General features: G+C 36.9%; 1 protein-coding gene across 2 annotated transcripts in view; it reads right to left on the bottom strand.

The window, feature by feature from the left end:
- The window catches only part of LOC146003605 (trypsin-1-like), a 151798-nt gene that overhangs the window by 19170 nt on the left and 116101 nt on the right, over nt 1–16527 (bottom strand). For both annotated transcript variants that reach the window (XM_083141916.1, XM_083141917.1), the window contains exons 5-6: nt 15054–15271; nt 13067–13130 (exon numbers count right to left, since the gene is read on the bottom strand). In XM_083141916.1, the coding sequence (XP_082998042.1) occupies nt 13067–13130; nt 15054–15271 (282 nt within the window). The remainder of the gene's footprint in view (nt 1–13066; nt 13131–15053; nt 15272–16527) is intronic.

The following is a 16527-nucleotide window of genomic DNA, read 5'->3' as shown; positions in this document are numbered from 1 at the left end:
TTCACTCACTCGTTTTTAGCAATGAAAATAAACATTCTGTCTCCACGACGAACTCCCCGATAGCACAGTGGTAGGTAGCGTCGTCGCTTTGAAATCAAAAGGTCCCGGGTTCGATTCTCGGTGGAGGCACATAGTGTTTCGGATCGCACTTTAAACTGTAGGTACATTCCAAATTAGCCTTATTGTGTATAAAGTGGACTTAAAACACCAACTAAATGAACCAATCAAGAATTCTGTCGCACGCGATTGTAGGAACAAAGCAACCTGAAGCTCGACAATGCTCACGTTAACAGTCGGTGTCTTGTCTACTTATTGTCACTTTTAGCTAGTGAAAGATCTTCACAGAGGAAAGTTTGTTAAAAATATTATTAAAGCTACAAGATAGTTTAAAAACTAGACAATTTTTTAATTCCATAAATAATACGTTAACATACACCAAGAGCGGTAAACATCACACTTGGTTTGATTGATTGATTTGATGTTTTAAGTCCACTTTATGAACAGTAAGGCTAATCGAGACTGGACCTACAGTTTAAAGTGGGATCCGAACCATTATGTGCCTCCACCGGGTATCGAACTTGGGACCCCTTGTTTACAAGCCGACTACATTACTACTTTTTTATTATTACTACTATTACAAATAGCATTTTATATGAACATGGTTAAAAAGAAATTTTTTTTTTTAAAATACACCCTTTAGGAAATTTGCATTATTATTTCTGTTATAAACAATAGTGTTTTGCATTAATTCTTGTTCTAAGAAATCTTTAAAATTACAATAATAATCCGTTGCGCAACAGCCCATGAATGGCCTAGGCATACCTTCCGACTGCCGATCTCCCTCCCACGCTTTCCTTCGTCACCTCTAAGCGTGGAGATCTTCAACCAGTATTGGAATAGTCGGGGGGTCAGCCCGACGTATCCCCAGCCGTTATAGTAGGTCTCCGTGACCGGGTTACGCTCACTCACTCGGAGCTCCCCAATTTCCTCACGATGGTGGGTCGCCACCGGCCCTATACGTAGGCCGAATAAATTCCGACCAGAGCCGGATTCGAACCTACGCCGTCCCGCAGCGAACGATCTCAAGACGAGTGAACGTCGTAACACGCTTTTTTTTTTTTTTTAAAAAAAAAAAAGGAAAGCCCCTAAGCGGAAGCTTTCCCCATCACACTTCATTCACTCATATCATTTACATTTCTATTTCAGGACTTTTCAGGACAGACAATCACAAATACCCATGCCTTACACGGGACTCGAAACCGGAACCCCTGGCGTTGTAGCGCGCTCTGCTAACCACTTCGCCACGGAGGTCGACTAACCCGCTCGGCTACGGAGGAGGACCTTTAAAATTACATGCGTACTTAATATTTGTGCAGTTTAATGTATAGTAAATAGAACTGCTAACAAGCCATTGTATTGTATTCCATTTGGTTTTAGGATAATACTTAAAGTCTGGTACTATTACAGTCTGTGTCGTATAATTAGCTGTTGATGTACGATATATTCTACTTAACATGTTTCGTAATTGTTGCCACATGATACTTGCGTGACGACATTTAGATATTCTGTGTTCTATTGTATCTTCCTCATTGCACACATTACATAATGACGTGTCACTGAATTGAAGTAGATGTCTTATACTATTGGTATCATATTTATCATGTACTAATATGTACCATAAGGATTCAACCTTGTTAGTTAAATGTTTAGCCTAAACATCAGTCCACACTATCTTCCATTTCTTATTGGGAGTTTGTTCTCTACTTTCGTTGACTGCGTATTTACTTCAAGTTCCTGGCGATAAAAGTCATTTACTTGTATGCTTCCTATCGTACTTCCTGCTCCTAGTTGGTACACACATTCTGCAATAGATGGTAAAAGATAAGCATTTTTTTCGGGATAGCTGCTGTGTGCATTGGCAAGGTCAAGGGAATTTTATAGAGGATCGATCGTAGCACTATCGCTGTGTAGCTATCTGGTTGTTATATAAGCAGCTGTAGATTACGCATGTTGAACAATGCTGCTGCTTTCCATTCCACGTGCATAAGTCCCAATCCACCTGCCGTTCGCTGGTGCACTGCATTGTTATAAGCCACTCTGAAAACCTGACCTTGCCATAAGAAATACGTAGCTAGCGATTGTAAACGTGTTGCAAAAATTCTTGACAAAGGAAAGAGTGCTGCAACAAACCAAACTTTTGCAAATATGCATCTGTTTAAATAACGCACTCGTAATATAAGCGATAAATTTCTTAAGGCATTTGTTTTTAATCAAACCTTGTATGTTATTTATTATTGTTTCAAAATGTATATTTATCGTCGATTGTAATTTATTCTGAAAAACTATCCCCAATATTCTTACTTTATTTTTACTACAACAGCAGTAGCGACAATTGCTTGGATTCAGATAATTATTATTATTTTTTTAGGGATGAGTCACTATGAAATTTTGGCTGATATCGATAAAGTTCCAGTATGAAATTCCAAATGGTCATTGAAGAACCTGAAAGGATCATTGACTTCCTTATGAAATGCATGTTTCGAGGTGACTGCAGTGCAAAAGAAGTTGCATATTTAGTCGTAGTAGTTCCTCCATTCATATTGGGGGTTAGGCGTAGAGCTGACAACTCTGCACTGCAAAAAAAAATGTCAAGAAACAGCAATATAAGGCCATGGATGTTCCCAAAGTAAAATATTCCAAAGGTAAAATAGTCCCCCGTTCGGATCTCCGGGTGGGAACTACTTTGGGAGGTCCCTGGACTAAGGATAAGATCTACATTAGGAACAAGGATATTAAATTAGGCACCTGGAATGTTCTGAGCCTTTACAGGCCTGGGGCATTTCAGTGTACAGTTAATGAGATAGTTAAGTATAAATTAGATGTAGTAACTGTCCAGGAAGTTAGGTGTCCAGGAGAAGGGAATTGTAAAACTAAAAATTATACCTTTCTCTATGGTGGTACTGAAAATCATAATTTTGGAACAGGCTTTTTCATAAATAATAGAATTATCTCGGCTCTTAAAACAATAGAATTTATTAATGATAGGATATCATATGCAGTTTACAGGGTAGGTGGTGTAAAATTATTTTAATAAACATACATGCACCAACGGAAAATAAAGATGATAATACTAAAGATGATTTTTATACAGAGTTAGAACAGCTCTTTGATAAATTTTCTCAGTATGATATGAAAATTCTGTTAGGTGACTGTAATGCACAGATTGGCAAAGAAGAGACATTTAAACCCACGATTGGTAAAGAAAGTCTTCATGAATTAAGTAATGATAATGGTATAAGATTGATTACTTTTGCAACCTCAAAGAATTTAATTGTGAAAGTACCATTTTAAACATAAAGGTATCCATAAATATACCTGGTCTTCTCCAGATGGTAAAACTCATAATCAGATAGATCATATTCTCATTGATAAGAGAAGGCATACTAGTATAATTGACGTTCGTACACATAGAGGTGCTGACTGTGCCAGTGACCATTAATTAGTAATTGCAACAAAATCTAAAAGTTCTAAAATTTGACACAGGAAAGTTTACTGATGAAAGAATTAAGAAAGATTACCAAATTAAACTGTCAAATAGATTTGATATTTTGCAGTATTTAAATGATGATGAAAACAGACGTAAATAAGAATTGGGAGCACATACGTAATGCAATAGAATCAGCAGCTAAAGAAAGTATAGGATACCATAAACCGAGAAAAAGTAAGCCATGGTTTGATAGTGAATTTCATAATCTAATAGAAATAAGAAATCAGGCTAGACTTAGGTGGTTAAATAACTCTGATTATACAAATCTAAACAATTATAATAGAATAAAGCGAGAAGTTAACCGCACGTTTAGAAGTAAAAAAGAGATTACTTGAAAAGCAAAATTAAAGAAATTGAAACAAACAGCAAAAATAAAAATATCTGAGATTTATATAAAGGTGTCAATGAGTTTAGAAAGGGGTGGCAAAATAAAGTAAACTTGATAGAAGATAAAGACGGTGATTTTCTAGCTAACCCAAGCGATATTCTAAATAGATGGAAGAACTACTTTAATGACCTTTTAAATGTCCATGTAGGAGATAAATCAGAAGTAAATGAAGTCCACACAGCAGAACCTTTAGTTAAAGAACCTAACTTGACTGAAGTTAAAGATGCTATTAAAAGGCTAAAGAATAACAAAGCACCTGACATTGATTTAAAACCAGCTAAGTTAATTAAATATGGTGGAAATTCGTTAATATGTCAAATTCATAAATTAATTTGTTTAATATGGAATAAAGAAGAAATCCCTCAACAGTGGAAAGAATCCATAATTGTTTCTGTGTTAAAAAAGGTGATAAAATGAACTGCAATAATTACCATGGAATTTCTCTACTCTCAACAACATATAAAATATTATCTAACATTCTTTTAACAAGACTAACCCCATATGCTAATGAAATTATAGGTGATTATCAATGTGGATTTAAACGTAACAGATCAACTACAGATCAAATTTTTCACATCAGAAAGACACTTGAAAAAAGTGGGAATATAATCAAAATGTTCATCAGCTATTCATTGATTTCAAAAAAGCATATGATTCTGTCAAAAGAGATAAATTACATAATATATTAGTAGAGTTTGGAATACCTAAGAAGCTTGTTAGTATGATAAAAATATGCACCAGTGAAACAGAAAGTAAAATTCGTGTGGGTATTAATGTGTCTGACAAATTTACAATTCATGATGGGTTAAAACAAGGAGATGCATTATCTCCATTGCTCTTTAATTTTGCCTTAGAATATGCTGTTAGGAAGGTAAAAGAAACTAAAGAAGGACTAAAATTAAATGGTGTGACTCAGTTGTTAGCATATGCAGATTATGGAGACTTACTGGTGGATGATGTGAATACAATTAAGAATAATGCTAAAATATTTTTCAAAACTGCTAAAGAGATAGGTTTTGAAGTTAACAAAGAGAAAACTAAATATATGCCTAGAGGCCGAATCCAAGTGTTAGGTAATAATCAAAATCTAATTATGGATAACAACTCGTTTGAACCAGTTTCCAAATTCAAATTCTTAGGAGTAATATTAACAAATGAAAATTATATTAAAGAGGAAATAAAAAGCAGGCTTAATTCAGGAAATGCATGTTACTTCTCTCTTCATCAACTTTTGTCTTCTCGTTTAATATCTAAGAAACTAAAAGTTAAAATATACAAAACAGTAATTTTGCCTGTAGTATTATATGGATGTGAAACTTGGTACCTTACATTGAAAGAGGAACATAAATTGAGAGTATTTGAAAATAAGATCCTTAGGAAAATCTTTGGACCTAAATGGGATGAGGAGACAGGTGAGTGGAGAGGGTTACATAATTTAGAACTACATAATTTGTATTCATGTCCAGATAGTATTAGAATAATTAAATCAAGAAGACTTAGGTGAGCAGGCCATGTGGCACGAATGAGAGAGGAAAGAGGAGTTTACAGGATTCTTGTTGGGAAACCTGACGGTAAGAGACCTGTAGGAAGGCCAAGACGAAGATGGAGGGACAACGTTGAGATGGACCTAAGGGAAATCGGTAGGGATGGAAAAGAGTATATAGAACTTGCTCAAGATAGGGAAAGATGGAAGGCCTGTGTTGCTGCAGCCATGGACCTTCGGTTTTAAGAAGGCTAGAGAGTTAGTTAGTTAGTATCTTTAGTTACAATTTTACGTTCATATGTTAAGTTTGTTTGCTTTCCCAGTGGCAACAAATACAATTTTTTATCATAATCAGTCTTCGAATTAATGAAGGCTGTTACATCGTCCATATACCCACATACATGTAAGTTATTTTCACAATGTCCCAGAGATGACAATTTTGTTTGAATCATGTTCAGAAAAGGTGATAACGATAACATGAACAGATATGAACTTAACGGGGATCTTTGTAAGACTCCTCTTTTCACCTGTATTGTCGATGTTACCTTAGTACCTTAATATATATATTTCTAGTTAATAGTTGAACCCAACAAATAAATTTGTCACCAAACCCAAGATTTTGTAAAACTAATTTTAAGTATTTATGGCTAACAAATCATACGCAGATGCAAAGTCAATCGGGAAACCGTCAGTGTCATTCTTCACTTCATATGTTGCTATTATATCTCTAGATTATCATTATTGCTTGGTGTAAGGTGCCAACACTTGGCATTCCATATTGTGTGTTACCTACTAACAATGACATATATGGTTTAACCTATTTGATACTATTTTTGTTAAGATTTTATACTCAATATTCATTACAATATTTGGTCTGTAGTCATTAATTGTTATCGGTTTCTTTACCTTAGGTATTAAAAAAGTCACTTCAGTACTACAAGTTTTTCCTATCTTAATTTTGTGAAATACCTCTTGAACCCACTTAGTTACTATGTGTCCTATAGTAGGCCATATCTTTTTGTAACCTTCACTTGTAATACCATCAATACCTGGTGATACATTTCCACGTAAACTGAAAACAGCTTTAGTTATTTCATCCTGAGTAAATTCTTTATCTAATATATTTCTACCTTCACCCTGAAGTATTGTGGGTATATTACTTATTATTATGTTGCCATCTATTATGTCGATCGTTTCTGTTTCAAATTTTTGTTGAAAATGTTCCTTTATTACTTGTTGAATTTCAGATTGCATTATAATTTATTTCTCATGTTTGTTTTTAATTTTGTTTATAATTTTTCTATGACCTCTATTTCGTTCTTCTTTTATATGATATAATGTGGTTGTTTCTCCGTGATCAAAGGGCTGTACGTTACTTCTTACTTGAATAACTTTCATTTTATTTCTATGGAATCCTAATAATATAGACTGAACATCCTTAATTTTATCTTGTACTGACTGACCTTGCAATACTTGATATTTTAATTCATTCAAAACACTATAGTAAAAATTGTACATACTTTTTCTGTCTTGATATTTTTGTTTTCCATAGTTTTTACAATTTTTTTGGAATTCTACTTTAAAGCAACTATCCCACCACTCCACAAGATTTGCCTTATAAGTAGTTTTTGTTGAGCACGACTTCCATTTTTCTTGAAGACGTACTATGAATTCCTTGTCTTGGATCAATGCATTATTTAAATGCCAGAACCCTGGTCTTCTACAAATATTATCTGAATCTATTTTGATCCTAACGATATGGTCTGTAAGGCAAATTGGGAAAGTTTGCACATTAGAAACGTGGTGCTAAATATTATTATATACATAAATTCTATCAATGCGCGAGGCATGATTTGGTTCGATGTACGTATAACATTCTTCATTTCCTTTAACATATTCCAATGTATCAACTAATTCTAATCCATATATTAATGCTTTTAAAGTTGGGGATTAGTTGCAACCGGTTTCTGATCAATGGCCCTTAGAACTGAATTAAAATCACCTCCTAAGATGATAGATGTAATATTACCACTTAATTCCGCCCCCACGTCTTCTAGAATGAAGTGGTTCCACTGTGTCCTGTTTTGTGATCCAGAAGGTGCGTAAATATTACAAAGTTTTATTCTATTTAATATTGCTGTTATTATTCTTCCTGAATAGTAACATTGTACCTGTTGTATCGGTATTCCTTTACGAATACAGAGAGCTGTACCATGATATTGTGGAGTAAAATTATTATACACATCATATACAGGGTTTTCGTAAATGATTGTCGGGGTTACAAACAAGCACTGTATTTTACGTAATAAAGATAGATACATGCAATTTTTTGCAAAATGTTAGAAAACTCACCAAGTTTTTATGACAAAGTCATAAACGTTCCATGTGCTCGCCTCGCGATATCCTGCAGATATCTAAGCGATAGTCCATTTCCTGCCACACTCGGGATAGCATATCACGTGTAACACTGTTGATGGAATTCGTTATGCGTGTTTTCAGTTCCTCAATGGTAGTGGGTAATGGCAAACGGTATCTTTTACGTATCCCCAGATAAAAAAATATTGCAAGGAGAAAGGTCAGGTGAACGAGGAGGCCATGATCAAAGGTTTTCATCCTCATAACTCCGCCCAATCCAACGTTGTGGTAATTTTCTGTTAAGCAATGATCCCGAACCTGATGAGGATGAGGATTTTCCGTTCCCCATATGCGCACATTGTGTGTGTTTACTTTTCCACTTAGGTGTAATGTCGCCTCGTCAGTGGAAACTAAATTCTCGATGAAATTGTTATCGTCAGCCATGAGATTTTGCATATCGCTGGAGAACGTTTCCCGTACACGACGGTCCTTACGTGTTGGCTTTTGATGAAGACTTAGGCGGTATGGTTCCATGTTTAGCCGTTTTCGTAGAACACTACATAATGTTGTCTTCGGAATGTTTAGTTCCTTGGATTTAGCAGGAATCGATTTCTTCGGGCACCGTAGATAGGTTTCACGAACTCGCTCCACATCATGTTCCGACACTGATGGTCGACCACTGTTCTTGCCTTTTCAAATGCAACCTTTTTCTTTGAACTGTGCATACCACCTTCTAATCGAATTGTCTGACGGTGCATCTTTCCGATATCGCGCACAAAAATGTCGTTGCACAACTGTAACGGACCTCGTTGGGTGATATTCAAGGACACAGAATGCCTTCTCGCTAGTAATATCCGCCATTTTGGAAAACTGCCGCCTGGCGGCAGAATCAGGAGACAGAGGTCTATGAAACAAATAAGGAACAAAACTTGTTGAGTTTCTCAACAATATCGTGCATTTGTGTTCACCGTGTCATTCACCCACATCGATTACAACAATGAGGAGACCCCGACAATCATTTACGAAAACAATCATTTACCGTCTTCTAAATATGGATTTCCAATTTTTTTTTGCAAAAAGGCCATATCCACATATGTTTTTTTTAAGGAAGTCTAGTAAAGCTTCCTGCTTAATATTACTACACGACTTATTATAATTAATAGTAGGTACTGTATAGGTAAACATATTATGAATGTATAATGAAAAACTAAGGATTACATATAGATGTATATAAATGTATGTAGAATTATAAGAAAATACTCTTTTCCAGTTCATTTTACCATAATCTTATTCTGCCTATATATGCAATATTTCACACCAATTCAAGGTGAAACTATTTGTTAAATTATTGTTTTGATTTACTTAAATCACCTACCCTGCGCCTAGATCTTCTTTTCGCTAAGTTCATGCGCTCACTTTCGCCGCACTTTTAGTCCGTTTTTTGTGGCAGTTACATCTTCCACTACCATTTTCAAATTTACACTACTACTACTCTCACTATCTTCATCAGTAATCAACTCACTATCCATATCGTCTCAAATTGCGTCTTGTTGTTCTCCCTGTCTTTCTGCTGTCTTCTGATTCTTAATATCATTGGTGCGTACCACGCCATTCACTACCACTACTTCTCTCATTGATTCCGGTTTAGAGTTATCATCCTTAGTTACCAAACATGGTGTACCATCTTCCTCTGGGATCTTCGAAGCCGTAACTGCCACTTCTGCTTCCTTCGTGGTGTATTCTACGAAGTTTGAAGGTGGTCCGTCCTTCTGGAGGTTAGGGTGTCTTTCTGTATGTATTTCAGTTCATTACAGGTGATTCTCAAGGCTAGGAGAAGGTGTTTCACTGGATAGAACTTCTTGGCATGGTCCCGAGGTTCCTATGTATCCTTCTCGTTGTTGCGCAACTTGACTGTAATTTCGTCCGTGTCTGAGCGGAACTCTCAGCACAGTGGGTTGACGAACGTCGCACATCCTACGTTCATGACCAGGCTGGTGTCAAAACTGGCACGTCCATTGCTGTCTATCATAGATAACGTGACACTGAAACAAGCGGATTACTAGAAATGAAGGTATTGGTTTTGTGACTTTCATTTTAGCCACTCGCACTCCATTATACACTGGGTATCGAAAGTTCCCCGTCCATTGTTCTTTGTCTACACTATGGACAGTTCCAAATTCTCGCAGTTTTTCTTTCACACTATCATCGTCCATTTCCAAAGGAAGATTAAAGACACGCACAAATTTCACTTCCCTTCCCGCATCTTCTAATGACACTTTCACACTATTGCCATCAGCGTAACTAAACTCCATGTAAGGCTCATGTTGTTCTAATAGTTTTCTCATTGTCGCTTCTCTCACAAATTTAATATACACACAATGCAAAATTGTCTGGAGTTGTATACCCATCAATTCGTCAGCATGCAGACGAAATTGTCCGTGAATAAATTCACGTATATCCGTTGCCCTCGGTTTAGGAGCATTCACTGGAAAGCTTTTCTTTATCGTATTTAACCTATTTTTCGTTATTCTTACTTGCCACTATAGTACTTACTGGTTTATTGATTTGTCTCTTATTTTACAAGTCCAATTTTTCAGACGTAGTTGACTCACTAGTTGCACTCGGGGAACTCACTACCAGAGAACGATATCAGCACGTCCAACACCAAAGGCGTCCACCAAGGAACTACACCCCTGCGCCACATCACACTTGGAAATATCACCTTTAAAGTAGTACTCATTAACAGATAAAAGAACTGCTTGCCGACAGGTAGTCTTACTTAAATGTGGCAAGAAGAGACTTTGTTTGAGACAAGTGCTGCAACATAATTCTGGCTCAGAATCTCCTTCTTGGAATCTACTACATGGTTCCAGGATAACGGGTAGTAAGTGTTGTTGGGATTAGCATCGAGGCTATGCCGACAGTCTAAGTCTCGGCTGTGTGCAGTTTCGAAGATATTTGACTTTTTAATATGGGTCAAAAACAATATAAAGAGAACAGGTGATAAGTGTGGTCGGGGTTTATAGGAAATATCGAGAGCATGCTGACAGTACAAATACCATCTCGTTACATTTGCAAAAACAAGATCCGCACTTACATAATGTATTCCTGCATCCTAATATCAGGTGCTGAGGGTGGTTAGAATTTGCAGAGGGTATGTGAACCATGCTGACAGCACAAATCACAACTCGATGCATATGTACATTCGAGGTCTGCTATTATCCAGAGTGGCTTTTCAGGTCACTTCGACCAGAAAGATGTTTATAAAATGGGAATGCCTCACCGTAAAACTAGCCAATAGATTAAAACTGCAAAAAATTATAATTTTGTCACAAGATTTAGTCTTAGAAGGAACCTAATTGTAGTACTAACCACCTATGACATGTACTCCAATTAAGCTAGCCAACAGTCAAATTTGCCCGGAAATGAAAATATCGCATTTTTACTAACTGTGGGCTGCTAAAAGACGAGAATCACAATACAAAATCCGATTGGCTCTAGTTTACTAGATACGCATACCACATGCGGGCTATTCAGACCGCATATCATACGTGTACGTAACATTTGGCAACACTCTACTTCAAACATCAAACTTCCCGGACAATAGTGCCATAAAATCAGCCAACAAATCACGCTACCCTCATTACATATTGCATCATATAACTATGTGACATTGAAACCGATTTTTTACATAAGATGACGCAATCGATTAGTACGCAATTAGGTATTGTGTATTGAACACTTTGTTTGTGCTACTCCAATCTTAGGCTACAATATGAACAGTCTTGAGCGTGTATTGCAGAAATAAACTACTACGGATACTACAGGTACTACAGTACTACTCGGCTGTATTTCGCATGCAAAATAGGGGAGCAGTACAAGTTCTGGTTATCACACATTTGCTGCTGTGCTTGTGATCGAGTTCTTCTGAAGTAGCTGAAAGGCGGTAAAATATAGATGAATTTGGTTATTCTTTTTGTGTGGAGAGAACCAAGCGATCATGTAAATGTGCGATACTCTTATCTGGCACCACGTGTTGCAGAAGACTTCACGAAGAAAAATAAATTGATAGCTGTTCATATATAGGGTGTCCGACAAGTACAGGGTGGCACATCATAAACAGCAGCCAATGTTCAATTTTCTATTTTACTGTCATTTTCACATTGAGCATCTCAAAATTCGCAAGAAATTGTTGATTTCATTTCTGGGACAAAAACTTCGTTTAAATGTGTTGCCTAGTGAGTATTATTTACAACCATTCCTATGTAAGAAATTTTAAATTCTAACCTGCATAACACAGAGTACATTGATGTTACATCCATTTTAAGGTGCTTCAATGTTTTGTTGGAATTTCGCATGATGCCGTAGGATGACTTTGAGTTTCCTTATCACCATATATCGGTGTAATACACGTACTTACAATTCTACAGAGCGATCCATTGAAATGTAGACCGCGTCGGTGTTTATTCTATCGGCAAGAGAGCCGCTCGCAGCCGTATATCGGCACTGTAGGCTACCAGTGAATCAAGCGCGCAAGTTTCCGTAAGTAGTATTAAGAGTTATTTATTTACTTACCAACTTACGAAAGAATATTTTTTACACCTCTTGATGATGTTACCCATAACTCGGTGCAGTTACCGTTAATTAATGTTCGTAATTACCTTGCGGATGTTACGTTGCAGTTCTTCCAGGCTGTGTATACAGCATATCTTAATCTACACCAGAGATAAAATTTGCATGGAACTTTTACACCAGAGAATTTTGCTTTAAATAGCCTTTGAAATTCACGTATTGATTGAGTTAACACATCTGAATCATAAATAAATACACGCTCTGCAGTAGAAAACATTTGCTGAGCCATAACACAGAAAAACACAATACGTAACAAGCACCCTATCACTTCACAGTCGCCAGACTAATAAACACGCCACACGATACAACCCAAGGACTCTTGTCACTTCACAGTCTCCTGTCTACTTTCAGGACCCCCGAAAAAGTCTGTTTCTATCCCCCCCCCCCCATTTCACCAGCTTACGTTAGTTGGGTGTCTTAATAAAGGTGCATCGAAAATGTGTGTGCATCGAAGACGACTAGTTTGAACATCTCCTTTTATAAATCTGGGAAATATTTTTTATTTTAAATAATCACGGAAACTGTTGAGCTGTTCCTTCATCCACACTCTACGATGCCGACAAATGGCCGCGACTGCCTATTTTGCAGATAGCGCAAACACCAACGCGGCGTTCTACACTTCAATGGATTACATTGCATATAGTGGTATTATAATTCCTACCTATCAAATGAAAATGTTTCTTGTTTCCTTCATATCTCAGCATCAGAGGACCTCCACTGTCTCCCTGCAAATGAATTAATATTTTTGTCATAAAATTGATAATAATGTGGATGTAAGAAATACGATATTAGTAATTTCAATGCGCACTTAAAGTGGCGAGCAGAAGAGTTTGATATAAAGAACTAGTACAGGAAAATTCCGTCTTACTCGAGAAAGCTGTTCTTTGTTGTAATACATTTCTTGAGATGCCTTGTGTGCACCTCCCGAGAAATATGACCAAAAATCTAAGTTTGGGAACATACCTAATTTTTAAAAAATGTACACCACTTTGGGAAATTCGAAATATTGCATTTAGTGACATCTGTACCTCTTAAATGACCCTCTTGCTATATTTTACTTTAAATGTTTTCATAAACATAGACTGTACACTAAAATACCAAATTATTGACATTTCGAAAAGTTTAATCTCTGTTCAAACTTTTTCTTTAATATCGAGTGTTACTCTCCCCCTGCCTCAACTTTTGTCGCTCTCTCAATATTGAGAGAGTAACAACACATACGTCTAAACGCCATTTTAGGATTAATTATACGATTAGATGTACACACCCATGTACACAGCCACTTTGGTTGTTAAAGGTAAAAAAAAAAAAGGTAAAGTGTTCCCCTGTGCATAGCACCACGCCATGAAGGCGTATAGGGGGTGTGGGGGTAACGCCCCACACTTTCTTGATCCGGTCGTGAGTGGGGGTGATGTGATCAGCATCACGCCCCTGACCGCCTTTACCCCCCAGGGTTTCCCCCAGGTACCCATGTTATTCGACGCTGGGTAGGCGCCGGGTCCGCTTCCACCGTTAGAAAAGTTCCCGGATTTGAACCGGCCGGGGATCGAACCCGGGACCTTGAGCATGGTAGTCAGACGCGTTACCGACTGAGCCACCGCGGCCACCACTTTGGTTGTTACTTTGTCCTATTAAAAATCCGAAGTGTGTATTTTTCGGGGTGCCAAGAGCGAGTAGGCTATGTTAAAAAGAAAATGGAAGTAGGAAATGGCATAGAGTTTTCTTCTAACTGTTGTAAGAAATAAGCGTATATGATACATCTACTTATACTCGAAACACGCCCACCAAATTTTTCCAACATCCCCAAAAAAAGCAAATGCCGAATTTATGATTACTTTGACATTATATTAGACCGTATACCCTCCAGATAGAAAATTCTGGTGAAGCCCTTGATGTCCATCAGTGTGAAGTTCCATAACTTGAAGTGAAACTCAAGATACTTCTTTTCAGATGCTAATCATTGAAGGCCTGAAACACACACACCTGTTTTGCGAAAAGGGAAGAAAGTGACGTATTACAGTACTTGCAAGTTAAGGGGTGGCAAAACTGCATTCAGTCTCTCTCCCTGTCTCAACTTTTGTCGCTTTCTCTCAATATTGAGAGAGATACAACACATATGTCTAAACGCCATTTTAGGATTAATTATACGATTAGATGTACACACCCACTTTGGTTGTTACATATTTTAAAACACAAGTATAACAGTTGTACTTTGCATTGTAGCTGGAAATAAAAACAATTACAAATACCAACGGATAATGAACTAGGACAGATTCTCGTCTTTTATTGTTGCTTTTTCTTGTTCTGGGAATTTTTAAAAAAACTGTAAACTGACGTATGGGGTAATTTAATATACCGAACCCTTCTTCGTAAAAGTAATCAATGGCGTATTACATAACACCAATGAGGTTGAAAACACAATATGTTTGTCCAAGAAGAACTGATTGATACTCGGTCGGGATACAGGAATACATATTGTTAGTTTCTATATTTCCATCCATCAGTACTTAAAATAACACATTATTAACTGCTCATTCTACTCATAAAACATACACCCTGAAAACTACGTGTATGTTCTATGCTCACAATGAAGAAAAAAGATCTACAACCTAAAACCACACACAGAAACACACACATATATGCCTTACTTGGCAAGCGTCACGGCCAGATCCCGCTGCACATATCATGTTATCAGTGACTTCATATGCTCTCCAGTCAGTCTTTGATCGACACGATTGTGTGTCAATGATTGGAATTTTAATTTCCAGAAGCTTGCTTGATGTCTTTGCTGTCTCTTTATTGAGGAAATGGTCGCTCGTGTAGCCCCAACCTACAACTGTGCCATATTTCCCACCATATGTGAAGCCTATACGTGAATGTGAAAAATAAATATGTATCAATTGTTTTCAACTAGATATTATGTTGCACAGCATGGAAAGAAACTAGAATACAAAAGAAGTTTAATAATACATTTACGAATGTAAATTAATGGTTCCACTCATCCACCAACCACGCAGAAGTATACAGATATTCCGATCGGAGTAACCTAAGTAGTGGTTGAATACGTTAAGGACAGTCGGTATTTAATATTCATAATTTATTTGCATGTATTTTATGAAAAATATGTAAATAGAAGATAATGAAGGGTACTAAATGTTATGCATATGATTTTATGTTTATTACTGCAAAGTATGTAATGTATGAAACGATAATATTAATGTTTATAGTATTGTAAATAAAATTTTATTGTTTATGAAACGCTATGAATGTTGGTAATGGTCCAAAAGAAGACGGTCCCGGTACTCGAACCCACGATATGTAACTGTCATAATTATAGTGTACTAAGGAATAATACTGTTATATGGTTGAGTCTACTAAGGAATAATGTTATATGGTATATGTTATGAAAGACGGTGGTTCGAGACGCTAGACGCTAGACAGGAGACGGTGAATTGCGGTGAGGGTAGACAGAGGGGGATGTGCGGTCAAGGTCAAATGACGTCAGAACAAAGAAAGAACCTCTTTGACTAATTAGAAAAAGCGTCAGTAGATTTCAGGAACCAGTTTTTTAAGGTTAACCAGAACGCAAATACATGGTAAAGGTATGCAACACTCTAGCAGAGGACAAGGGAGGGATTGAACCAGACAACAAACGATGTCTAGGAATACGCGGTCAGGGTCAATACTCTGAAGCTATGCGTCGCTTGTAGAACCGGTTTTAGCGAATTAATATTCCGCCCAGGGCACTGAATGCTCAAGCATGGGAATTAGGATAGAACACTTGCATGTCAGGACATGTTTCCGTCAAAGTAGGCCAAGGCTACCGAGAACACAAGAGAAAAGGATTTTGGGATGCCCAATTAGATTGGAGGGAGACTTTTACCCTGAACAAGAAGAACGAAGCGAAAAGGTTTTATTTGAACTAGGAAGAAGGGAAAGCTATCAGGGACTGGACCTAAAGTTTTCACTACTTGCCTCTATCACGGGGTGTCGAACCTCGGACCCATTGATTATTGATTTAGCTAGTACATTTATGTCACTGCGTGTTTTTAGACATAATATTGAGTTTATTTTTACCAAACTTTGACTTTATGTCAATTGTTTTACCAGTTGTTGTGTATT

Source organism: Lepisma saccharinum, chromosome 20 (assembly GCF_977018435.1).
Source record: "Lepisma saccharinum chromosome 20, izLepSacc3.1, whole genome shotgun sequence".
Classification (NCBI taxonomy): domain Eukaryota; kingdom Metazoa; phylum Arthropoda; class Insecta; order Zygentoma; family Lepismatidae; genus Lepisma; species Lepisma saccharinum.
This window is presented reverse-complemented; position numbering and strand designations above follow the sequence as displayed.